Source organism: Oncorhynchus mykiss, chromosome 14, assembly GCF_057628025.1.
Source record: "Oncorhynchus mykiss isolate SJ-2025 chromosome 14, ASM5762802v1, whole genome shotgun sequence".
NCBI lineage: Eukaryota > Metazoa > Chordata > Actinopteri > Salmoniformes > Salmonidae > Oncorhynchus > Oncorhynchus mykiss.
The window spans coordinates 19,763,299-19,791,119 of NC_143035.1; the positions used below are offsets into that span (position 1 = coordinate 19,763,299).

General features: G+C 42.0%; 1 protein-coding gene across 1 annotated transcript; it reads left to right on the top strand.

The window, feature by feature from the left end:
- LOC110488954 (BTB/POZ domain-containing protein KCTD8-like) lies at positions 1-27,821 on the top strand. Its single transcript, XM_021561446.3, has 2 exons — positions 1-1,294; positions 26,294-27,821. Exons 1-2 carry the CDS (start codon positions 472-474, stop codon positions 26,791-26,793), a joined length of 1,323 nt encoding a protein of 440 aa, XP_021417121.1. The 5' UTR covers positions 1-471; the 3' UTR covers positions 26,794-27,821.

Consider the following 27,821-nt stretch of genomic DNA (forward strand, 5'->3'; position numbering starts at 1 on the left):
ACAGAGGATTATGTCATCATGGTTTCCCCCAGACTCTGGACAAATGATGCTGGGAGTCGCTCAGAGGGATTTTTTTCTCCTATATCGCTCTCTCCTGGCATTTGCTCTCTCCATTAGTGAGGTGACAGTGGCTGGGGGAACGGATGCACTGTCTCCATCTTTTCTCTCTTTCTCTCTCTCTCTCTCTCTCTCTCTCTCTCTCTCTCTCTCTCTCTCTCTCTCTCTCTCTCTCTCTCTCTCTCTCTCTCTCTCTCTCCTCAGCTAATTCTAACAGCAGGGATGTAGTCCTCTGTCTCTTTCAAACTTCAGCACCGGCTATGCTGTGAACTCCTTGGTGACCGCTGTTGATTCTTTTGGGACCTTTTTCTTCTCTTGCTCTTCACTGAGCTTGTTTGAGAGGATCTATACCTTAATGAGTTTGGAAGGGGAGGTGTTTGATTTCGCTCTATATCCTGGTGGAACTACGGGACCATGGCCATGAAGGAAACCATTCTGCCCATCACCGAGGTGTCCGCCCCGGCCCCGCCCCCGAACCCAGAGGTGGTGGAGCTAAATGTGGGTGGCCAGGTGTACGTCACCAAGCGCTCTACCCTGGTCAGTGTGCCCGACACCACCCTGCATGCCATGTTCGCCCGGTGCCCACCGCTGGAGCTGCCGAGGGACAGCCGAGGTCGATTCTTCATCGACCGCGATGGCTTCCTGTTCCGCTACGTGCTGGACTTCCTGCGAGACCGCCAGCTGGTGCTGCCCGACCACTTTCCCGAGCGCGAGCGTCTGCAGCGGGAGGCTGAGCACTTCCAGCTGGGCGAGCTGCTGCGCCTCCTGGGGCCCCGCGTAGGTTCCAAGCAGGGCTCCATGAACGATGAGGGCTGCCACAGCGACATCGAGGAGAGCTCGCAAAGCAGCGAGTACCCCACAGGTCGAACCTCGACTTCCTCAGACAAGAGGTCAGGGTTCATCACCATCGGCTACAGGGGCTCCTACACTACAGTGCGAGACAACCAAGCCGACGCCAAGTTCCGACGCGTGGCACGGATCATGGTGTGCGGACGCATCGCCCTGGCCAAAGAGGTGTTTGGGGAAACACTGAACGAGAGCCGGGACCCCGACAGGCCGCCGGAGAAGTACACTTCGCGTTTTTACCTCAAGTTCACCTACCTGGAGCAGGCATTTGACCGGCTTTCTGAGGTGGGCTTTACAATGGTGGCGTGTAACTCCACGGGAACAGCCGCTTTTGTCAACCAGTACAGGGACGACAAAATCTGGAGCAGCTACACGGAGTACATCTTCTTCAGTAAGTGACTTCTCACCCATTCATTAACATACATATTGGATAGGTGGGTCCAACATGTTTTCTCAGGTTTTAGAAGTATTGTGTAACATTTTTCTTTACATTTGGAAAGATTGAACGAATTGCCTACCTTTTCTGACTTGGATTGTACATGCTATTGAAGGTAAATAATAGCCTTCTCGCTCTGTGGTTCAAAGTAATCCCATTACCAGCTTCTGCACTTTCCTTGAGAATACCCTTCCTGTGTGGTCCAGCAATGACGGCCCCTGACCCCGGCAAACATGGATGCTAGAGTCAGCATGGGTTTGAACACGGGCCCACTGCCCTTTGACTCACCCTTCCCCGTCTTTCAAACACTGTTCTATCTCTTCAATAAAGCTCATAAATTACGTAAAGAATGTGGGACTGCCCCACCCTCCCTGGTTCTCTCATCAGTTGGAAATGTTTTCCAAATCACAGCAGGTAGGTAAAAGAGAGAATAGATTAAAGGGAAAGGTGTGTGAGAGTAACATACAGTTTCATTGTAAGAAGAATGATTGAAGGACCAAAAACTTCTTGAGGGCTGTAGATACAGTGCAATTGGAAAGTATTCAGACCCCTTGACTTTTTCCACATTTTGGAAATTTCTGTAAATCTATTAAACATTTTAAACTGAAATATCATGTTTACATAAGTATTCAGACCCTATAATCAGTACTTTTTTGATATGCCTTCGGCAGCAATTTGACAGCCTCGAGTTTTCTTGGGTATGATGTTACAAGCTTGGCACACCTGTATTTGGGGAGATTCTCCCATTCTTCTCTGCAGATCCCCTCAAGCTATGTCAGGTTGGATGGGGAGCGTGGCTGCATAGCTACTTTCAGGTATCTCCAGGAATGTTCGATCGGGTTCAAGTCCGGGTTCTGGCTGGGCCACTCAATGACATTCAGAGACTTGTCCCGAAGCCAATCCTGCGCTGTCTTGGCTGTGTGCTTAGGGTCATTGTCCTGTTGGAATGTGAATCTTAGCCCCATTCTGAGGTCCTGAGAGCTCTGGAGGAGGTTTTCATCAAGGATCTCTTTGCACTTTGCTCTGTTCATCTTTCCCTTGATCCTGACTAGTTTATCCCTCCCTGCCACTGAAAAACATCCCCACAGTATGATGCTGCCATCACCACCATGCTTCACTGTAGGGATGGTGCCAGGTTTCCTCCAGGCATGACGCTTGGCATTCAGGCCAAAGAGTTCAATCTTGGTTTCATTAGACCAGAGAATCTTGTTTCATGATCTGAGAGTCATTTAGGTGCCTTTTGGCAAACTTCAAGCAGGCTGTCATGTGCCTTTTACTGAGGAGTTGCTTCCGTCTGGCCAGTCAACCATAAAGGCCTGATTGGTGGAGTGCTGCAGAGATGGTTGTCCTGCTGGAAGGTTCATGGTCAGAGGAACTCTGGAGCTCTGTCAGAGTGACCATCGGGTTCATGGTCACCTCCCTGACTGCGGTCATCTCTTGGAAGAGTCTTGGGGGTTCCAAACTTTTCCATTTAAGAATTATGGATGTCAATGTGTTCTTGGGGACCTTCAATGCTGCAGAAATGTTTTGGTCCCTGTCCCAAGATCTGTGCCTCGACACAATCCTGTCTCAGAGCTCTACGGACAATTCCTTCAACCTCATGGCTTGTTTATTTTAGTCTGACATGCACTGTCAACCATGGGACCTTATATAGACAGGTGTGTGCCTTTCCAAATCATGTCCAATCAATTGAATTTACCACAAGTGGACTCCAATCAAGTCGTAGAAACATCTCAAGAATGATCAATGGAAACAGGATGCACCTGAGCTCAATTTTGAATCTCATAGGAAAGCGTCTGAATAGTTACAGGGACTTGCAAAAGTATTCATCCCCCTTGGAGCTTTTCCTATTTTGTTGAATTACAACATGTAATTTAAATGGATTTTTATTTGGATTTCATGTATTGGACATTTTAAAAAATGTCCAAGTTGGTGAAGTGGAATGAAAAAAAACGGAAAAGTGGTGCGTGTATATGTATTCACCCCCTTTGCTGTGAAGCCCCGAAATAAGATCTGGTGCAACTTATTACCTTCAGAAGTCACATAATTAGTTAGATTGCACACAGGTGGGCTTTAATTAAGTGTCACATGATCTGTCACATGATCTCAGTATATATACACCTGTTCTGAAAGCTCCCAGAGTCTGCAACACCACTAAGCAAGAGGAACCACCAAGCAAGTGACACCATGAAGCTCTCCAAATAGGTCAGGGACAAAGTTGTGGAGAAGTACAAATCAGTGTTGGGTTATAAAACATATACGAAACTTTGAACATCCCACGGAACATCATTAAATCCATTGATAAAAAATATGGCACCACAACAAACTTGCCAAGAGAGGGCTGCCCAACAAAACTCACAGGACAGGCAAGGAGGGCATTTATCAGAGAGGCAACAAAGAGACCAAAGATAACCATGAAGGAGCTACAAAGCTCCACAGCGGACATTGGAGTATCTGACCATATGATCACTTTAAGCTGTACACTCCACAGAGCTGGGCTTTACGAAAGAGTGGCCAGAAAAAAAGACATTGCTTAAAGAAAAAAAATAAGCAAACATGTTTGGTGTTCGCCAAAAGCCATGTGGGAGACTACCCAACCATATGGAAAAAGGTACAAAGGTCAGATGAGACTAAAATTGAGCTTTTTGGCAATCAAGGAAAACGCTATGTCTGGTGTAAACCCAACACCTCTCATGACCCCGAGAATACCATCCCCACAGTGAAGCATGGTGGTGGCAGCATCATGCTGTGTTTCATCGGCAAGGACTGGGAAACTGGTCAGATTTGAAGGAATGATGGATGGCTCTAATTACAGGGAAATTCTTGAGGGAAACCTGTTACAGTCTTCCAGAGATTTGAGACTGGGACAGAGGTTCACCTTCCAGTAGGACAATGACTTTAAGCATACTCCTAAAGCAACACTTGAGTAGTTTAATGGGAAACATTTAAATGTCTTGGAATGGCCTAGTCAAAGCCCAGACCTCAATCCAATTGAGAATATGTGGTATGACTTAAAGAGTGCTGTACACCAGCAGAAACCATCCAACTTGAAGGAGCTGGAGCAGTTTTGCCTTGAAGAACGGGTAAAAATCCCAGTGGCTAGATGTGCCAAGCTTATAGAGACATACCCCAAGAGATTTGTAGCTGTAATTGCTTTAATTGTACTTTTTTTGTCTTATTTCTGGTTCGTTTCACAATATAAAATATTTTGCATCTTCAAAGTGGTAGCCATGTTGTGTAAATAAAATGATACAAACCCCCCAAAAATCTATTTTAATTCCTGGTTCTAAGGCAACAAAATAGGAAAAATGCCAAGGGGGTGAATACTTTTGCAAGCCACTGTATGTAAATAAGGTATTTTTGTTTTCTAATTTGTAAAACATTTGCAAAAATGTATAAAAAACATTTTTTGCTTTGTCATTATGGGGTATTGTGTGTAGATTGATGAGGGGGGAAAAAACAATTTAATACATTTTAGAATAAGATTAACTTAACAAAATGTGGAAAAGTCAACGTTTTGGTATAGTGTGTCTGGGGGTGAGGTGTGAGGTGTGTCTGGGGAATAGGGAATGAAATGGGGGGGAAACAACCAAGGAAGTGCATAAGGTCAGGCAAATCTAAACAGATTGGAACAGTCTAATCAATACAAATAAATCATGAGAAATAGGGGCGTGTGTGTGTGTGTGTGTCTTTGAGTCTGCATGTGTGTTTCTATGCCTGCACAGGTGTTAATGAAGACAAAATGGCCAGTCTATATATTGACCGTATACAGTTCAAGACATTTTGCTCCCTGACTTGTCACCCTTTTTCACTCTCCCGGTCACATGTCCCTGCTGGTAACGAAGAATTTAGTCCCTTTGGACGTGAAGGCTTTGACAGGAGAGGGGGAGGCTTGATTTTGTCTGTTCATTCTAAGACGAGATGAAGAAGCACAGAATATATTTCAGTTTTGTTAATACACCACCAAGATATTATTTTGTTTCCTTTTCAAGCAATGGAGTCAGTACAAGATCAATGACATTTACAACAGAATACACAGTTAGATTTTTTTATGGAGTAAAATTCTTGAAATAGACCAATGGAGAATGAGTCCAAACCGTTGCTAACATTCAAGAAAAAAGATAGTTTGTGAAAAGTAGCTCTATCATGCCAAGATATGGCAGAGAGGGCTCAGAGGCATCGTCTAAAAATCTTCCATGGGAGGTGTTTTATTTTTAAGGAAGCACAGATGCCAACATAACACATGGAGAGTATGCGAGAACACTCCATTGGTGGGGGGTGACATATCTGACATATCAATGCATCTTACCCCACTCCCTGTGAAGGCACATGGTACTGTTTAACACTTTTGAAAGTGCTAGAGGGTGTGAATATGCAGGGGGGTAATGGATGGGGTGACGAAGCAAAAGTGCATCCGAGGAACTCGAGGTCAACGGTAGCCGCTGACAAATGCCTGTCTGGCTCAGAGGTTGAGGAGGCTGTTTCGATTGGGTTATTTTCATCTAAACTTTTCCTCCTCTCGATGGACGTGTTGGCAGTGTTGTACACACTTCTCACTTCTCTCCGCTGAAGGTGATCCGCCTGTGTGATCCTGCTTGGGTCTTGCATAATTCATTAGCTTCTCTGCAACATGGCATTGTATTGATATTTATGAGGGATCAAGCTTTAATTCCTGTGCGATGTTGGAACATCACTGCCATAACAAGCAGATTTTCCCCCTGTTGAATACAGTATAAGCATTGAGCTGCTATTATGCTTAAAGATCAGCTAACTCCTCAACATGTGTGTTAATTGCATTCTGTTGTTGTTCTAAAGATAATTTGATACACTTTTCACGACATGAAAATGCTAGATAAGCCTATAGGTACCATAGTGGCATGTTACAGAATATTAAATTACAACAATAGCGTAATAAAAATGAATCATTTATATTATATTTATATTATATTAACCATGTAAAAAAAAAGTTGTGCAGGCACATTGTTTGTTGGCACATTATGAATATACCGTATTTATGCTTCAAATGTATTCTATACTACAATATCCAATTCAACACAGATATACAGTACATTCGGAAAGTATTCAGACCCCTTGACTTTTTCAAAATGTTCTTACGTTGCAGCCTTATTCTAAAATTGAAAAAACGGAGATATCTAATTTACATCCTGTTTGCATCCTATTTGCATCCTGTTTCCATTGTTCATCCTTGAGATGTTTCGATTACTTGATTGGAGTCCACCTGTAGTAAATTCAAATGATTGGACATTATTTGGAAAGGTGTGCCTCCAACAGTTGACAGTGCAGTGACAGTGGCCTCTATCATTCTTAAATGGAAGAAGTTTGGAACCACAAAGACTCTTCCTAAAGCTGGCCGCCCGGCCAAACAGAGCAAACAGGGGAGAAGGGCCTTGATTAGGGAAGTGACCAAGAACCTGATGGTCACTCTGACAGAGCTCTAGAGTTTCTCTGTGGCGATGGGAGAACCTTCCAGCAGGACAACCATCTCTGCAGCACTCCACCAATCAGGCCTTTATGGTAGTGGCCAGATGGAAGCCACTCCTCAGTAAAAGGCATATGACAGACCATGACAGCCCACTTGAAGTTTGCCAAAAGGCACATTAACCCTTGTGTAGTCTTAACATTCTGTATACTCCCCTTGTCTTAAGGGTACAAAAAATGATCAGCCTACACTAAACCCCTAAAATGAAGCAGCTAAATTGAATTTTAAACCCCAAATCTATTTTGCATGAAAACAACCTGTCATTCATCACAAACTTCACAAAAATCACAAAAATATCTGGGTTTTCCCTCTTCACAATGCGGAAAAACTGCATTTAATTAGTGGACACCATTCATTATTATTGAACACACCTGACATAATTGTTTTCTTTACTAAAGTAGAGGTTTATTATTATTATTATTGCTAAAGGTACGGCATAGGTGTAAACATACATTTTTTTTAGCAAGAGATAGCACTTGTATAGCCTAAGAAAGTAGCAGAAATGTGCTGAAAGTAGTTTTGAATGCATTTTATTGAAGGGAAACAATAAGTCTTAAACATTTTTGGCAACATCGTGAAATATTCCTATAAACTGTACAATGAGGAATTCTACTACAAAATACTAGTCTTCTTCCATTTTTTTAACCATTGCCCCCACCCACAAGGTGTGGGTGAATGGAAAAAACTCCCCAAAAGAGAAGAATGGGAAAAACTCCCCAAATACAGGTGTGCCAAGCTTGTAGCATTATACCCAAGAAGACTTGAGGCTGTAAACGCTGGCAAAGTTTCTTCAACAAAGTACTGAGTAAAGGGTCTGAATACTTTGCCAACATTTCTAAAAACCTGTTTTTAAGTCATCATTATGGGGTGTGTGTAGAATTATGAGATTGAAAAAACAATTTAATCCATTTTAGAATAAGGCTGTAACATAAGAAAATGTGGAAAAGGTCAAGGAGCCTGAATACTTTCCTAATGCACTGTATTAGCTCTAAACTTGCTCTGTATAGATCATTTATGGAAAAGGTGGTGATTGGTCCCTTTCCAGCTTGACATTTAATGGCAAGAAAAGTCTAAAAAGACAAGAGAGACAATATTGTCTAAGATATATACTGACCATACAAAACATTAAGAACACCTTCCTAATATTGAGTTGCACCCCCTTTTGCCATCAGAACAGCCTCAATTCATTGGGGCAATGACTCTACAAGGTGTTGAAAGCATCCCACAGGCCCATTTTGACTCCAATGTTTCCACAGTTGTGTCAAGTTGGCTGGATGTCCTTTGGGTGGTGGACCACTCATGATACACACTGGAAATTGTTGAGTGTGAAAAACCCAGCAGCATTGCAGTTCTTGACACAAACCAGTGTGCCGTTCACCTACCACCATACCCTGTTAAAAGGCATTTAAATATTTTGTCTTGCCCATTCACCCTTTGAATGGCACACATACACACCCCATGTCTCAATTGTCTCAAGGCTTAAAAATCCTTCTTTAACCTGTCTCCTCCCCTTCATCTACTCTGATTGGAGTGGATTTAACAAGTGACATCAATAAGGGATCATAGCTTTCACCTGGTCAGTCTATGTGGAAAGAGCAGGTCTTCTTCATGTTTTGTACACTAAACGTAAAATTAAACTAGGAAGCAATGACCATGATGTCGAACAGCTCCATTTAACCATGTTAAAGAGATACTGCGAGATTCTGGCAACCTAGCCTCTAGCTTACCCCACCGTACCTGTAGACGTCCATTCATTAACACTAGTCAGCATTGCCTTGTGTAACTACCTCTACCTTCCTTCGTACTGCACCCAGAGACATACAAATAGTATCCAAGAGTTCATCTGAGTCTAGGTAAGTAGAAAAGCTTAATTGACAGAATATCGCAGTATCACTTTAAAAGCTTTACATTTTCCAAACCATTAAGTTTAGCATTTACCAGACTTGAAAGCATTCAATAAGAAAGCTTTTTCCAACACTGAAACATCCATCCCAACTCAGGCATTATAGACTTGTAGCCTTTATTCCTGAACCAGACTGCAACACCTTACTATTCCCCTTACCATGCCCCTTACCATGCCCCTTACCATGACTCTTACCATGTCCCTTTCCATGCCCCTTACCATGACTCTTACCATGTCCCTTACCATGACTCTTACCATGTCCCTTTCCATGCCCCTTACCATGACTCTTACCATGTCCCTTACCATGCCCCTTACCATGACTCTTACCATGTCCCTTTCCATGCCCCTTACCATGACTCTTACCATGTCCCTTACCATGCACCTTACCATGCATTAATACATTATACATGCTGTTATGGTTTAGCAATTTCACAATTTGTTTCTCAGACCCAAAATATTGATTGCCAATGTCTCTGGTCTGAAGAAGGTCAATAGACAGAAACGTTGGCAATAAACTAGAATACATATGTGAAATTGTGCAATATTTTGTGTGCAGTATTGCAATATTTGTGCCATATTGTTTTATTTTGAATCATGCTCCATGCTCCAGCATAATGCAAACTTATTCTTGACATTGTATTCTTAGATAAAACGCATAGGCTTTTCAAGAGCTTGGTTCTATCTGCATTTTTGTCAACATTTAGTAACTGACATAGCCTCGTTCTGTTCTATGTTCTCTACCTATATAGTACTCTAAATACCCCAATTGATGTTATTAAGGTCAAAATAATAATAGATAAAAATAGCTGACACCATTCAAACCAATGAGGGTTTGGAATTTTAAAGACAATTATCTCATTATCATCTTTTTGCAGACATAACCGTTTAGTCTAGCTCCCCTTTATTTGGTTGTAGATTTTCCTCATACACTCTGCTATCTCACAGAGACTTTGCACATACGAACACACACACACACACACACACACACACACACACACACACACACACACACTTTTGCTCAACAAATCATCATGTTCAATTACTTCTGAGGAGGTAAACATCTTTGCCAGGGATATACAGGGAGTGAAAACCCCTAGTCGGTCCCTATCACAGCCCATTGTTATCTACAACCCTACATATACTGCACACTGCGAACAGTTCTCAAATCTGTTCTCAAATATGTACTGCACATTAGGCCTATGTTCTTCAGCTATATTAATGTCCTTCATTTTATCATTGATATGTCTTCAACACATTTATTTTCAATACAGTTTGGGTGGTTAGAGTTCTTGTTTGATTCATAGTCCTGAAGAGTCTGCTAGCAAAGTTCCAACAAGAAGAAAAAATAATTCCCTCACATCAGAGATGTCAGTTAAAGGAGGAATGACGCACCAGATGTTTTCAGACCTTAAACATTTTGAGATAAGCCCACGTTCCAGGCCATGTGTTGTGTTGATTCAGCTATATGCTCAATCTCCAAATCAATGGAAAAGATGAGCACCACATATCTCCAGATTTTATTTGGTGCATAGCTGCATCTACACTATTGATGGTGTGGGACGTGGGTTCATCATGATGGTATGGGACGTGGGTTCATCATGATGGTGTGGGACCTGGGTTCATCATGATGGTGTGGGACATGGGTTCATCATGATGGTGTGTGACGTGGGTTCGTCATGATGGTGTGGGACGTGGGTTCGTCATGATGGTGTGGGCCGTGGGTTCATCATGATGGTGTGGGACCTGGGTTCATCATGATGGTGAGGGACGTGGGTTCATCATGATGGTGTGAGACATGGGTTCATCATGATGGCATGGGACATGGGTTCCTCACGATGGCATGGGACCTGGGTTCATCACGATGGCATGGGACCTGGGTTCATCATGACAGCAGACTACTTTTGGGGTCTAAAAGCATCTTACAAACTGTGATTTTGGACTGTTAAGTCGATTTAAGACAAACAGAAAACCAAAATGTTAATCTATTGCCTTATGGTCTGAGTTTTGCAGAGCGCATCCTAGAACTGTCGTGACACAGTACGATTTGCATGCAGATTTTATTTTGATACTCATTTTTTTTCTGCCATGCCAAGCAAAACGCCAACAAACACCGACCTAGAGGCATGACAGAGAAGGTTGTTTTATGCAGTGACATTCTTCAACATAACCGTTATTGATTGAGAGGGTAATCGTTTAAATGTCACAGATGCAACCCTGGGACAATGACAAATGTGGTGGGACTCCCGGCACGACTAGCCAAATGATGGATTTCGTCTGAGGTCAGGTGACAGGCGGGCAGGCCACCAGGTGGGAAGTTGGCTTTCTCTTCCGTTCGCTCACTCCCTAAACTTCACACCATTTCCCCCGCTCATCAACATTGCGAAGTGAATGATGCATTCTCCCAAGCGTTGAATGAGATTATATGGCCGTCTTCTGTAGATAACAAACCTACAGGGTTTTTCCTGCTTTGTGTGGCAATGCGGTTTCTCAACTAAATAAGGCTTGCAATCCCTTTCATTAATTTAGATAAGCATTCAGGGTGGGCTCTGAGACAGGTAGTTGATTCTCCATGCAAAACAAATAATCCCAATTCCCAACAGCTCATTTGATTAGCTATTGTTGTCCTTTGGAATTGTCCTTGAAAGAGAGAAGGAGAACAATAGGATCGTTTATACCATGGAATTGAGAGAGAGAACAACAGGAGAGTTCTCAGCTGCATACCAAAACAAGTGTCGGAGCTGCCATTTTGCTGAACAACGAAATACCAAATTCTAATTTTAAGCGCTGGAGATTTTTATCAAGCAAATGCCAGTCGACTACGATGGTCTTTATCCGCCTAAGTCTCATTAATTAGGCAGAAAGCTGTCCGATAACACGCCTGAAAGATAATGACAGTGGCGGCAGCCACTTTGCCTGTCGTTTAAGTCCAGATAGACACCAGGAATGTAAGTAGTCATGACCAAGTAGTAGAGTCATTGTGGACTCTACCGGACCATGAAAATGGACACAGATGGGGATGTTCCATGTGCAAGATTAGGAGAGGGAAGCATGAGTGAACACAATATGTTTACACCATTTCCATGTGCATTATTTCTAGGACATTGTTTTGCCCCCAGAGAGAATACTAGCTTGTGAGGCCATCTGCTCCCCCAGACTTCCACTACAACACAGGTTGTGAGCCTATGCGTGAACACATTAGTGCTTAGTGCTTTCATTGGAATTGGATGTTTACTAGCAGGATTTGAACTTGTTTCGATAGCCATTGCTACCAGAGAGTACATGTGCACATTGATTTACAGATTACAGGCGGCTTTAGTCTTTAATCTGTGTAAGATAAATGTTGGACCATAGTACTTCAAAAGTTAACTGCCACCTACCTGTCTGGAAACACCTTGCTGAGAATGTACTGCAAGTGAAATTCAAATTCTCAAATAGGAGGATAAAACCATCCTCCTCTTCCTCAATACACCAGTCTTCACTGACAGACATGTATTCAACATAATGTCTATCGTGCTGAAGTACAGAAACAACCTGTATGTTGTGCCCTAAGGCTTGGCCATGCTCCTGCTCTGTCTCTGTTTAGGCTAAAGCCATTTCCCCATGGCCATCACCGCTACAGAATCTTCATCCGTTTTTTTTATTCCATACACTTCCTTTCTTTCCCCAACTCACCCGCTGAGAGATAGGAAGACCTGCATTTCAATTATAGATTGGTATCACACTCAACTCCTTCTTTTCTCAAATCCCTTTTCACTTGACAAAGGCCAAAACCTGCTCCATTTTTTCAGTCTCTAGATGAGGCCTCTGCTTTCCCTTTTGATACTTTGCCTCTATTCAATGAATTAGTCAGGTGGACTAAACATTCTGACCATCTTTAAAATCATTATATCTCTATATTTGTGTTCTTTATTCCTGCTATAGAAGTCTGTTATCTACAATTTTTTCATGTCATATCTCTTTATTTCAACCATTACGCAAATGTAATTACTGTGATATATTATCCACAATATTTCTTTCAAAACATTCACTTCATCCCAAATCTCAAACACAATGTTTTTATTTATTTGAACCCATATTTTACCCTTAGTTGACTGAGAACCCATTCTCATTTACAGCAACGACCTAGGGAATAGTTACTGGGGAGACGAGGGGAGATGAATAAGCTAATTGGAAGCTGGGGATGATTAGGTGGCCATGATGGTATAAGGGTCAGATTGGGAATTTAGCCAGTGGTTAACGCTCCTACTCTTACGATAAGTGCCATGGGATCTTTAGTGACCAAAGAGAGTCAGGACACTCCTTTAACTTCCCATCTGAAAGACAACACCCTACACAGGGCAATGTCCCCAATCATTGCCCTGGGACATTGTGATCTTTTTTTTATCCGAGGAAAGAGTGCCTTCTACTGGCCCTCCATTATTTTACATCTCTCAGGATGGCCAACTGTTGTACTGAGAGCATTCAGCTAAGCTTTCCTACCTTCTTATTAAGATTCACCACTGGCTTTTCAACATAATTGCACCTTTCATTCTTAGCGCACATCTACAAGTACTGTAATTTGCCTCCATTTCTTAGCTGTGCACTCAATGAAGCGTTATCGGGAGCACTTATATAATGATTTGTTCAACACTTGATTAGATAATAGATGTCTTGCTTAGCCGTTGGTGTGCTTTCTCGCATATCTCACTTGTCACCGGGGCTATTTTTGGATGCGGTGTCCATTTGTAGAAGCTGGTCTGAAAGGTTTTTAAAGTGTCAAGTGCTTCTTAACCAAGGAATCATGCTGTCATTATATGCAAATCAAGTATTATATGCATTATATTCAAATCAAGAATGACATTTTAAAGTGGAAATTACAAACTTTAGAAGACTTTTTAAACCTAGAATATACTACAAGTTTGCATTTCCCGCTGTGCAGTAAAATTTGCAGAAACAAAAGGGATCAAATTAAGATCCTACATCTGTACTATGAATCACTGACTTGTATTATTGTACTTATGTGATTATCAAACCTTTCACCAACCTTTTATCTACCTTTGGCCCATAATTAGCTGAGTCAGTGCTGTTCCTCAAAGTTACAAAACAAATTGGCCTACCATTTTATTTTTATGTCCTTTACATTCTCAATGTCCCAATGTCATCGGAGAAGGGCGGTGGCATCAGTTGTCCTATTTCAATACTGACTGATACCCACCTGGTTAGCCTGTCTCCACTGTCCCCAGGGCTCAATGATTATTGTGCAACCCTGACAAAGACTGTCCCAGAGAATCGATCTGAAACACGAAGACTCAGCAGGGAGTTACATGGGAGAGCTATAGGAAACAAGACCCTTTATTGGGAGGGTTGAGATTGGACTCAGTTCAATAGTAGATCACCAGTTTGTCCTTGGATGTGAATCTCGGACACTTTGATTTAGGTGTGGTTTTGTACGTATTGCTGTAACACTGTTCTGATTGACATGACAGCTGTCCTTTCCTATTAAGATAACCCTATGTCCTAAAGCATGAGACTAAATAAACAGTTGAATAATTGTTTTCATTGGTTGTGGTAGTGTTATTAGGTTTTACTATGTGTTATGCAAGCTTTACCAAGGTGTTGTATTACCTTACTGACAGCGTTAGGAAAGCCATATGCAAACATATCAAGTGTTACAGAAGTAGCTAAAATGTGTCAGTTGGCCCAAAATATTATTCTCATGGCTGAGTTTTATCAAACCTGCTATAGAAATATCTATGCGTCTTTGATTACATGCACTATATTTTATTTTACACTTCAGTCATTTAGCAGATGCTCTTATCCAGAGGTGCATTCAACCACAGTAGCCAGTAGGTAAAACAATCATTTAATAAAAACTTTAACCAAAATAGCTGCTATCCAATAACACTACTGCCTATGCACATACTACTCTTGTTCAGAAAACTGGAACATCTACCGTAGAGTGCTCTACTTGCTATTAATTACAGTACCACAAACCATTCTGCATTTTTATTTGAGTTATATGAAGGTATGTTAACACTCTATGTTCCTGATTTAATACTGTAATGTGGTTTTGATTGAACAGCATCCCTAAGCCTTATCGAGATAGACTACCATCTGCTTCAGAGAGTGTGCCAAGATCCTTCAAGAACCATCCCACACAAAAGCCCATTGATGACTGCTTGGCTGTACAGTAATAGAGGCTTTCTCTTAGTGAGGTAGTAAACCTTGATTTCTCTATTCACCTGAACTCCACTTGTCCCTATTGAAAAGCGAGGACGGCACATTTTCTGAAGGGATAATTTTGTCTGTCACCCAAATGGCTTCCTATTCCCTACATAGTGGACTACTTTTGACAGGGGCCCTATGGGCTACACATAGGGCATAGGATGCCATTTCTGACAAAGCCTTTGTCGAACAAGATGGAAGAGGTGAAGAAGAACTCAAAGGGAGGGCCTTACTCCTCTTATGACATGCTATTCGTCTAATGGAGTTGCATTTTCTCCTCTGATGTACTGGCTCTAACTCTACTGGACACTCTATTAGCTTGACTTTAGTTGTCTAAGCATTGAGAGTAAGTTATTTATGCTCTATTTTCAAATCAGATGGGAGACAGTGGGACAGAACATTCTCTGCTTTTTTAAAGGCCCAGGGAACGTTCTACATCGACTGACCCTCTCTGCAGTCTATTGTATTATTTTCCCGTTGGTACCAGTGAGAGCAGAGAAAGACGGTAAAACCAAATCTGGCAACGATTCGATTCAATTAAAAAATTGCTGAGAGAGACAGAGAGAGAGAGAGAGAGAGATATTAACCATGTGCCATAGGCTATAGTTGAGCAGATGTGTTTGTAGGATTTCCACATATGGGCAGGGTTGGGTAGATTACTTTATAAATGTTACAATTTACCTGTCCAAAATTGTAATTGGTAACGTAACTTTTGGATTACCCAAACTCAGTAACGTAATCTGATTACATTCTGTTACTTTTAGATTACAACCACAATCTGTAAGGCGCAAAAAGCGAAATGAAAGATCAGCAGTGTGATTCACATTAATGCACTATGTAGATATCAATAATAAGTGATATCCCTGTCGCCGTAGACTAAACCACGGCTGTCATCCTTACCTCTAAGTGTTTATTCAAATTGGATAATCTTTGGATGCCGACAGCATTCGCACCATTGGAAGACATAGCTTGGACTGTAGCCTACAAAAGCCTATACCTGCTCTTGTCCTGTGATCCATCAAACACATTTGGTGTGTCATCATAGTGGTCCCTGACTTGTGGTCAGACTCGCTCAGGTGGAACAAACTTAAACTTGCGCCTTTTTTGAATGCTGATTTGAATGTCATTGAGAAAACAGAGAAGGGTAATAAAAAAAAAATCGGAATTTACAAGTAATCCTCAAAGTAATCATCTAGTTTAAAAAAGTATCTGTAATCTGATTACAATATTTTTGCTGGTAATTTAACGGATTACAGTTACCGTTTTTTTGCATTCCATTACATGTAATCCGTTACTCCCCAACCCTGCATATGGGGAACCTATTTTAGCAGGGTCCAATTTTTGGGGGGTATATTATGATTAACTTGGATTAGCTAACGTGCCACTGGAACACAGGAGTGATGGTTGCTGATAATGGGCCTCTGTTAAAATAAAAAATCAGCTGTAAAAAATCAACATAAAATTGGTCAGAAATACAGTTTTATTGCTTCTTTAATCAGAAGAACAGTTTTCAGCTGTGCTACCATAATTGCAAAAGGGTTTTCTATTGCTCAATTAGACCTTTTTAAAATGATAAACGTGCCGTTGGAACACAGGAGTGATGGTTGCTGATAATGGGCCTCTGTACGCCTATGTAGATATTCCATAAAAATATATGCCTTTTCCAGCTACAATAGTCATTTACAACATTAACAATGTCTACACTGTATTTCTGATCAATTTGGTGTTATTTTAAATGGACAAAACAATTGATTTTCTTTCAAAAACAAGGACATTTCTAAGTGACCCCAAACTTTTGAACGGTAGTGTATATACCCTGCTCAAAAAAATAAAGGGAACACTAAAATAACACATCCTAGATCTGAATGAATGAAATATTCTTATTAAATACTTTTTTCTTTACATAGTTGAATGTGCTGACAACAAAATCACACAAAAATTATCAATGGAAATCAAATTTATCAACCCATGGAGGTCTGGATTTGGAGTCACACTCAAAATTAAAGTGGAAAACCACACTACAGGCTGATCCAACTTTGATTTAATGTCCTTAAAACAAGTCAAAATGAGGCTCAGTAGTGTGTGTGGCCTCCACGTGCCTGTATGACCTCCCTACAACACCTGGGCATGCTCCTGATGAGGTGGTGGATGGTCTCCTGAGGGATCTCCTCCCAGACCTGGACTAAAGCATCCGCCAACTCCTGGACAGTCTGTGGTGCAACAGACCACAGACTGGTGGTCTGTGGATGGAGTAAGACATGATGTCCCAGATGTGCTCAATTGGATTCAGGTCTGGGGAACGGGCGGGCCAGTCCATAGGATCAATGCCTTCCTCTTGCAGGAACTGCTGACACACTCCAGCTACATGAGGTCTAGCATTGTCTTGCATTAGGAGGAACCCAGGGCCAACTGCACCAGCATATGGTCTCACAAGGGGTCTGAGGATCTCATCTCGGTACCTAATGGCAGTCAGGCTACCTCTGGCGAGCACATGGAGGGCTGTGCGGTCCCCCAAAGAAATGCCACCCCACACCATGGCTGACCCACCGCCAAACCGGTCATGCTGGAGGATGTTGCAGGCAGCAGAACATTCTCCACAGTGTCTCCAGACTCTGTCACGTCTGTCACATGTGCTCAGTGTGAACCTGCTTTCATCTGTGAAGAGCACAGAGCGCCAGTGGCGAATTTGCCAATCTTGGTGTTCTCTGGCAAATGCCAAACGTCCTGCACGGTGTTGGGCTGTAAGCACAACCCCCTCCTGTGGATGTCGGGCCCTCATACCACCCTCATGGAGTCTGTTTCTGACCGTTTGAGCAGACACATACACATTTGTGGCCTGCTGGAGGTCATTTTGCAGGGCTCTGGCAGTGCTCCTCCTGCTCCTCTTTGCACAAAGGCAGAGGTAGCGGTCCTGCTGCTGGGTTGTTGCCCTCCTACTGCCTCCTCCACGTCTCCTGATGTACTGGCCTGTCTCCTGGTAGCGCCTCCATGCTCTGGACACTACGCTGACAGACACAGCAAACCTTCTTGCCACAGCTCGCATTGATGTGCCATCCTGGATGAGCTGCACTACCTGAGCCACTTGTGTGGGTTGTAGACTCCGTCTCATGCTACCACTAGAGTGAAAGCACCGCCAGCATTCAAAAGAGACCAAAACATCAGCCAGGAAGCATGGGAACTGAGAAGTGGTCTGTGGTCACCACCTGCAGAACCAGTCCTTTATTGGGGGTGTCTTGCTAATTGCCTATAATTTCCACCTGTTGTCTATTCCATTTGCACAACAGCATGTGAAATGTATTGTCACTCAGTGTTGCTTCCTAAGTGGACAGTTTGATTTCACAGAAGTGTGATTGACTTGGAGTTACATTGTTTTGTTTAAGTGTTCCCTTTTTTTTTGAGCAGTGTATATAGAGTAGGCTACTAAATACATTTTTCGGTGGCACACTGACTCACCTAATGATGAAGATGAAGCCATAGGCACCGACGTCCTCATCATGGCAATAGCCTAACTCAAAATAAGCTACTTTGAAAAACAGTGCTGCTGTTGATTCAAAATGGTTTCCATTGGTTCGATTATTAGTCTTCTCTATTCAGCAGCATTTGCTTTTAAAACTATGTTTTTCGCACAATTGTATTTAGAAATTTACAAAAGGAAAACTGCAGCCACAACCGACCATACACATATAATCCATAGATGGCAGTTCCCATTCAAATCAAGACTGGCAGGCGTTGCTCGTGTACCCATGAGTTTAACAGTCAAAGTGCCAGGGTAAGAGGTTACAAATCCTTCTATGGATTATATCTCTATAGCCACAACACAGCAAGCTGTTCTATATTTGGCTTGCCTACTTCCCAAATTGCAGCCTTCTCAACTGTAGGCATACTGCTGACTGCCAAGATAAAGGAAAGACTTGAGTAAATTAAGGATACAAAGTATATGTTATGGAATGGGGTGCATTTCCTGGCATGGTTTAAGGCCACTTGTAGAATTTTTGCCAAGGCTCATTGAAGCTGTTCTGGCAGCTCGTGGTGGCCGAACACCCTATTAAGACACTTGATGTTCCCTTTATTTTGGTAGTTACCTCTATGTTCTTGTGATACAATTTAATCCACAGTCATTTTTGGGGGAGAAAGCCCCTGCATTAGCATGTGTATCAGAGAAAAAGAGAGCTGTAATTCCCAGTTTTTCTTGAGGTAGAAACATCTCTCTCCACACTAAGAAACTACATTGTGGGATGAGTGATCTAGGATCTAAATACTATGTCATGTGTTTCTGTGGCAGAGGCAGTCTTTGTGAATTGTAGTCACTCAGGATTCCATGATGTGTGGCGTCCCTGGGAGCTGGGCTGCTGTTCCTATTAGTGAGATAGTAAACCAAATTGGAAGCCTTTGCATTACGATGCCTTTGAGGTAAATCACTGATTCGCAGCCTGCATGTGTTTTCTAATATGCTGTGACCCACACAAACCCCAAGGGTGGCTGACATTTGAACACAAGCCACCGCTGCTGTTGTTTATGTAGATAATTGTTGTGTTGTTTTTGTTTAGATGTGCAGTGGGTAGCGGGGTGTAGTAGCGTTGTCTCTGTATGTTTAATATTTGAGACATATTGTACACAGACATAATTGGGATTGCTGAAATGCTGCCTCATGTTCTGATGCTATAAAACCAGGAGTTGTATTTAATCAAAACCATTCTACAACAAACCTGCTCTGTGGGACATCACAAAATACCTATGCTACAAAAAGACACCCTTTTACTGTCAGCATTAGTTATTTCAAATCAAATCAAATCAAATCAAATGTATTTATATAGCCCTTCGTACATCAGCTGATATCTCAAAGTGCTGTACAAAAACCCAGCCTAAAACCCCAAACAGCAAGCAATGCAGGTGTAGAAGCACGGTGGCTAGGAAAAACTCCCTAGAAAGGCCAAAACCTAGGAAGAAACCTAGAGAGGAACCAGGCTATGTGGGGTGGCCAGTCCTCTTCTGGCTGTGCCGGGTGGAGATTATAACAGAACATGGTCAAGATGTTCAAATGTTCATAAATGACCAGCATGGTCGAATAATAATAAGGCAGAACAGTTGAAACTGGAGCAGCAGCACAGTCAGGTGGACTGGGGACAGCAAGGAGTCATCATGTCAGGTATTCCTGGGGCATGGTCCTAGGGCTCAGGTCCTCTGAGAGAGAGAAAGAAAGAAAGAGAGAATTAGAGAGAGCATATGTGGGATGGCCAGTCTTCTTCTGGCTGTGCCGGGTGGAGATTATAACAGAACATGGCCAAGATGTTCAAATGTTCATAAATGACCAGCATGGTCGAATAATAATAAGGCAGAACAGTTTAAACTGGAGCAGCAGCACGGCCAGGTGGATTGGGGACAGCAAGGAGTCATCATGTCAGGTAGTCCTGGGGCATGGTCCTAGGGCTCAGGTCCTCCGAGAGAGAGAAAGAGAGAAGGAGAGAATTAGAGAACGCACACTTAGATTCACACAGGACACCGAATAGGACAGGAGAAGTACTCCAGATATAACAAACTGACCCTAGCCCCCCGACACATAAACTACTGCAGCATAAATACTGGAGGCTGAGACAGGAGGGGTCAGGAGACACTGTGGCCCCATCCGAGGACACCCCCGGACAGGGCCAAACAGGAAGGATATAACCCCACCCACTTTGCCAAAGCACAGCCCCCACACCACTAGAGGGATATCTTTATCGTTATTTCACCTCATAAACATGCTCTAATTTATCACAATTAAGCTAATTAGCGAAATATGAGGCTCAGTAAGATTTCTATTTTCCTGCTGTGAAAATGGGATTGATTTTTAGCCCATTTCTGATGACATTTGCCTAATAAACTCCTCTTTTGACCATAGCAACAGCTTCAGCAGAAGAATCCAGTTGATGAAATAGCTAGGCCTGCCCACCTGATGTTATGTTCTGATAGGCAATCTCAGAGACTGTCATGATTGACAACATCCTATAAAATGAAAGCTGCTGCAAGATAACCATCCATCTCTCTCACATCTTACTGTCAATCATCTTTCACTGTGTTAAATTGGTGGGAGTCGCTAACTGCCGCGACAGTATGAAGCTTTGGTAACCATTACGAGATTTGGTTCAGCTTTAAATGACGTCCAGGTTTTAAACGCTTCATGAAGCCTTCATAAGTGCTACATGAATGTGTTACAAAGCATCTATAACCGTACAGTAGGTCATGCTCTATAAAAGGTTTATAAATGTGGAATAAATGTGTGACATAACCATCAATGTCAAATGTGACATAACCCACTGCTTAATAAAGGCTTTATAAATCATATTAAACTGATGCTTCACAAAGCATTCATTACCTTGTCATGCATCTTGGTAAAGCATTGCAATACCAGGATAGTGGGTTAGATTCCCGGGACCACCCATGTGTAAAAATGTATGCACCCTTGACTGTAAGTCGATTTGGATAAATGTAATTGTATTACTCTAAACCCTTTCTAGGTTGGCCCAACCTCTTTCCCTCTTGGGTGCATAGTCAATATTGGACTTGACCTCAACTTACAACAAAATGCTGCGCGGCAGTTTGACACGCACTCTAAAGTGCAGTCATGCACAGCAAAAAACATTGGTAGGGCCCTTTCAAATCTGTATTTATCTTTTGCATAATTCCATTTTTTCCCATATTCTCCTTTTGTTTTTCCAGGTTTCGAATTTTCAGTTTTTTCCATTTTTTTCACACTTTTTTTAATAGAAAAACAACATATTTGGATATTCTTGGATTTTCTGTGTTCACAGCAATGCTTAAATCAAAACAGGTGACCACTTTTGAGGTCTGGGAAAAATCTAAGAAACGTTGATTTTTGCTTGTAGCTGCCTTTGTTTCAGTGTGCATGCCCTATTTGGTTAGCGGTGTTTCGATAGCGCAGTAAACTCACATATAATGAGCTAGCAAATCAAATGCCCACTTGTGGTGCCACTGGACAGTGACAAACTAGTAAATAAACCTTTATTTGTTGTCATTTAAATTTGTTTGTAGTATTTATATGTGTTGAGTTAGATTACAAAGCTACCTCAATCGTTAGATCAAATAATTTCGGTGACTTCACAGCAATTGCTAGCTAGCTAACAGGCCTGACAACTTTCTTTGTTGTTAGGTTGGAACCAACATGCAGTACCTCCAGCAGGCAGAGAAGCAAGAACCAATTGTCAGCCAGCTCAGGGACAAGCTACACTATTCACAGTGTAATATTCAATGTAATTGCATTAGTGGACTTTTTTAAACTGAATGTATTTGTATTGTTTAAAAAAGAAGAAATAAAAGGAAATATGGTTTAAACTGGTCTTTAATATTTATTTATTTGAGCAGTTAATGATAATTCCTTTAGACTTTATAGTAAGCACAGTGCCACGTGATATAGAATCTTTATGGATGTGTTATGAATGACCGAATGTGTCTCATTTCAAACAAAGTATTAATGGACACCACGTAAAGTGTCGATAAATAGGCTTTTAACGTTCTGCTGATTTCTGAAGGTTCTCTCATGATCAACAGGTTACTGTGGTGTGTGAGAGGTATTTAGATGGGTTGATGGACCTGCAAAGTGTGTGTGTGTATGTGTGTGTTTCGGAACCAAGATGATTTGAACAGTCCAATCTGAGACTATTCCTCTGCTGTTCCCATGCTGGAGACCAGGGCTTGATTACAACCCGTTAACAATGGTGCCAACAGTTTGTGGCTGATCTTTCAGCGGGGGAGTGGGTGAATGTGTCAAAGACCTGTCTGGGCCCAGGACCCCACGGTATGGCTTGTTATATTGTTGTGTCAAAGACATGACTGGGTCCAACACTCCATGGTAGCGCTCGTTATAATGTTGTCAAAGACCTGACTGGGTCCAGTAGTGCACAGTATGGCTCGTTTTTGTTTTGTGCGTGGTTGTGTGCTGAGGAACATGTAACTTGGTTCCAGAAGAAAGACACTTACAAATGATTTTAGATTAGGGGCCTTCATCAAGGTAAGTGTTTCTTGGTGTAACGTCGTCTCCAGGCTATTGCACACACAGTAGATACTATAAGCCTTGGATATCAACCATTCAAAGTTGACCATAGTGAGAGTGACCATTGAATTCTGTAGGAGTGACCTTACTGAGTAAAGTATTTGTCATTGTCACTACTTAACACAGTCAAAAAGTCATAATTATTGCTAAACCCTGCCCACTTCAACAATTTATCTTCTTAAAATGTTATTTTAAACCTAACCCTAACTCATGAAGACCTTGTTTGATGTGTTGGTCAACCAGCCCTTCCGCGCATTTGGGCAGAAGTGTCTGGGAACGAGATTAGGTGTCATGTGACTATGAACCCTTTATAAAGCATGACATACAGTTATAGATGCTTTGCAGCACATTTATGTAGTGCTTAGGAAGGCTTTATGAAGCCTTTATAAGCTGAACGTCCTTCAAAGTGGGACCAGAGATTCATAGGCCCCCTATGTATGCATTCATAAAGCCTTTATAGCAGCAACATAAGACATTTATCTGCCATAGGCTGGAATTAATATTATGAACAATGGCAAAAGATGTCATGAAGCTTGTTATGATGTGTGCTATAGATGACAGGCACATCTGTTGTCAAATGCTGGTATGTCTTATAAAACTGTTATAAAGGCTTTATGGATGTTTACATTGGGGGCCTATAACACATTAACAAGCAGTAAGTATGTATGGTTATGTATGGCAATCAATAGTCAACAGTATTAATGAGTGGCTCATTTCTTGCTCCCAGGATCATCTTATGTAGTCAGCTAGCCGGCAAATCTTATGTCACGCTGAGCTGATTTAGAACCCAGTAAGGGGCGTGCTTGCTGAGGTCTAATGGACTCCTGGTACCCTCAGACCTGGAGCTTGCAATTTTATCACCAATCAGAGGCAGTGTTTTATTGACAGGCCAACCGGAGAACTGGGCAGCTCTCGGATACTATTTAGGAAAAATAAACAACAAACAATGTTATTTAAGTGATTTATTTATTTTCTACAAATGTGTATTTCAATGTTTTTACAGTAAATTACAGTGCATAATCAGCTGACAATGAAAATGTTGCGTGACATTATCTATTTATTATTTTCTGCAACTGTGATGTTTTGGTCAAAAACATTTCAACGTACTATGGGTAGGCAATTATTTTGTAATGCACTGTACTATGCTTCAATGGTTTTAAAGCAATGGTCCTTCCTCAATGGTTGACTTCTTCAAAATGCATCAATTGATTCATGCAGTATAGAGTAACTGCAAATGATGGAGAACATAGTTCCTGGTTCAATCTTTAGCAGTTGTTGCTGAGGAAGCTGTTTGTCACAGCCAGGGAGCAAAGGCCAACTGCTCTCACTGCTTGCAACTCAGCTGAACTCCTTTTAGTTTAACATACTGACTTAACACTTGGGTGCACTTTTTAGTGCTCCACTGACAGGGATTTCATGCTGGGTGCTGAGAGCCGTTAGCCTTCTTACTGTAACCGTTCTTGTTAATGCCTTGGGTCTGCAGCGTGCGGAGAGAGAGGGAGAGAGATTGGCTCAGCTAAGAGCATTTCTCATTACATTAGCTTGTTGCCTGACTAACTGTTGTGGTCGTGTTTCCAACTCTGACTGTTCTACCTTGGGGGTGAATTATGTAACATGAGAATAGTAGTGGAAGAATGGGCACATATTATCTCATGTTCTTACAATGCAAGACTGGAAGATTTAAGATAGCCAACACAAAAGCCCACTAAAGTTGTGAAAAGTGTCCCCCATAACGACTACTACTGTGTGGAGAAATCTATCGAGGATGTTTTTGTTTGTTTTGTTTTTCCCCATGGGACACTTTGCAGCTACATCGTACAATCATGTCTGTTTCTCAGATAGCAGAGGATGTATTATGGGGGACACTTTGCAGCTACATCGTACAATCATGTCTGTTTCTCAGAGAGCAGAGGATGTATTATGGGGGACACTTTGCAGCTACATCGTACAATCATGTCTGTTTCTCAGATAGCAGAGGATGTATTATGGGGGACACTTTGCAGCTACATCGTACAATCATGTCTCTTTCTCAGATAGCAGAGGATGTATTATGGGGGACACTTTGCAGCTACATCGTACAATCATGTCTGTTTCTCAGAGAGCAGAGGATGTATTATGGGGGACACTTTGCAGCTACATCGTACAATCATGTCTGTTTCTCAGATAGCAGAGGATGTATTATGGGGGACACTTTGCAGCTACATCGTACAATCATGTCTCTTTCTCAGATAGCAGAGGATGTATTATGGGGGACACTTTGCAGCTACATCGTACAATCATGTCTCTTTCTCAGATAGCAGAGGATGTATTATGGGGGACACTTTGCAGCTACATCGTACAATCATGTCTCTTTCTCAGATAGCAGAGGATGTATTGTGGGGGACACTTTGCAGCTACATCATACAATCATGTCTGTTTCTCAGATGGCAGAGGATGTATTATGGGGGACACTTTGCAGCTACATCGTACAATCATGTCTCTTTCTCAGATAGCAGAGGATGTATTGTGGGGGACACTTTGCAGCTACATCGTACAATCATGTCTGTTTCTCAGATGGCAGAGGATGTATTATGGGAGACACTGCAGCTACAACGTACAATCATGTCTGTTTCTCAGAGAGCAGAGGATGTATTATGGGGGACACTGCAGCTACATCGTACAATCATGTCTGTTTCTCAGATAGCAGCGGAGGTATTATGGGGGACACTGCAGCTACATCGTACAATCATGTATTTTTCTCAGATAGCAGAGGATGTATTATGGGGGACACTTTGCAGCTACATCGTACAATCATGTATTTTTCTCAGATAGCAGAGGATGTATTATGGGGGACAATTTTATCTACGTCGTACAGTCATGTCTGTGTCTCACTATTTTTGTCTCTCACTCAGATCTTTTTTTTCTGAAATGTATTTGCATACATTGATTTAAGTAGTTTATGGAAAATATGAAAGATTGTGCATAGATAGAATGTATGCCAAATAGTCAAGACCTTGGATAGCTGCATTTCTGACAGTGTTTCCTTAACCTATCATGGTTTAGCCCCAGCTGTTCCACTTATTTGATCTATTCCAGTAATACTGTAGCACACCTGATTCAACAGGTCAACAAATTAACAAGATGAATCAGGTGTGCATGTACGGTATTGTATTCTACTGTATTGTAATAGTTCAAATAAGTGGAAAAGCTGTGGGCACTCATGGAGAAATTAGGGGAAAACAGCAGCATGTCATACACATGTGCTCCCACTCGGTGTCTCAAGATGTGACTGACCTTGTTTCTCTGCTGTTTGTTTGGCAGGGCCGGCATTGAAGACCGTCTCCCCCAAGCAAGACTGTGAGGAGCGCAAGCAGGACAAACTGGGCACTGACAAGGGCAGCGAGAGCGGCACATCCCTCAACGAGCTCTCCACCTCCAGCTCCGAGACCCACTCCGAGGCCACCTCACCCCAGGATGGTCCCAACCTGGGTGGGGGAGGCGGCGGGGGATCCGTGGCCCCCTGTGGAGCCCTCCAGTCCGTCTCCCGGCAGCCCAGCACTCTCACCCTGGGGCGACCCTCCAAGAAGGGCTCGTCAGTGCAGTGGATGCAGCTGCCGGATAAGCGACGCAACAGCGAGCTCTTCCAGTCGCTGATGGGGCGTGAGGGCGGCCTGAGTAGGAAGAAGAACACGGAAAGACCCAGTGCAGAGGAAGAGATGAAGCAGTGCATCCAGGACTTTAACAACATCAAAATTCCACAGGCTTTCCCTGAGCGCAAGAGGCAGTGGCAGTCCGAACTACTCCAAAAGTACGGTCTATAGGGGCCACTTTCTATTCCCATTCCCATTCCACATGTGGTAGCCATCTTTGTTTGGATTCCCTCCATTTTGTCTGGTTTTAAGTGCTATGATTCCTCTAAAATGTCTGACAGTACAAATTAAGTTAAAAGGATCATCAACCAACTGTTGTTTTTGTGAAGGGAAGCTAGGTTGGTAAGCACATGCATTTCAGGAGCATGTTAAAAGAAGCACAGCGGATATCCCCTTTTCTGGTATGTTGTCTCTTAAATTCTAAATTGCAATGTAGATTTCTCATACAAGCCTCAAAAGTAAAAACTGTGTGACTATGTGAAAAGTATTTTGGCTAATTTCTTTCTTTGACACCTTCAGTGACATTCCCACTACCCTCCCTTTGGAATGGATTCAAATAGTTGTGAATGTAGATGAATGTTGTTAACGAATAAGAAAAAATTGATATACTGTATACCACTAAAGACTTAATTACAATTTATTGAATTATCTACAGAGAGAGAATTATATGTGTTCGACATGTGAATTGTTTAAGAAGTTTTGTATTTCCAGATAGTGGGAAGAGTGGAATATGTCCATTCAGTATCTACCATGGATGTCCTTTGGTGTGTTTACTGTTGTTGTCCATGGTCAATGTGTGAGTAACAAGGTTTATTGATTTTTTTTTTAGAATAATTATACCATAAAATATAATATCATGTTATGACACTTTTCAGTCCAGGAACAGGCTTGATCAGTGTCAAGGAAACCATCTCTTCATGTAAAAATCCTTCAGTGCAGGGCTAAGAACGGTGAAGATGATTTCTTACAATCACTCTAGATAGATAATATTGTGTGCTGAGGGCCAAGCCTTTTTTATACAGTGTTAACTCCAAGCCGCTTTCTCTTGCTCACCCAATAACTTATGGAATTGACTAAAAAAAAGCTGATTACCGAGCAATGGAAAAGTCTGTTTTCTGTCATTCCCTCTTTGTTGAAAATCATTTATCTAATAAAAGTGTTGAGTAAAGATGAAAAAGCCGCTGGCTTTTTATACACCA

What these genes read in the sequence shown, in the direction of transcription:
- LOC110488954 (XM_021561446.3), top strand. Translation starts at nt 472, where the DNA reads ATGGCCATGAAGGAAACCATTCTGCCCATCACCGAGGTGTCCGCCCCG. An exon ending in CACGGAGTACATCTTCTTCA is followed by an intron (nt 1,295 to 26,293) that starts GTAAGTGACTTC and finishes TTTGTTTGGCAG; the next exon opens with GGCCGGCATTGAAGACCGTC.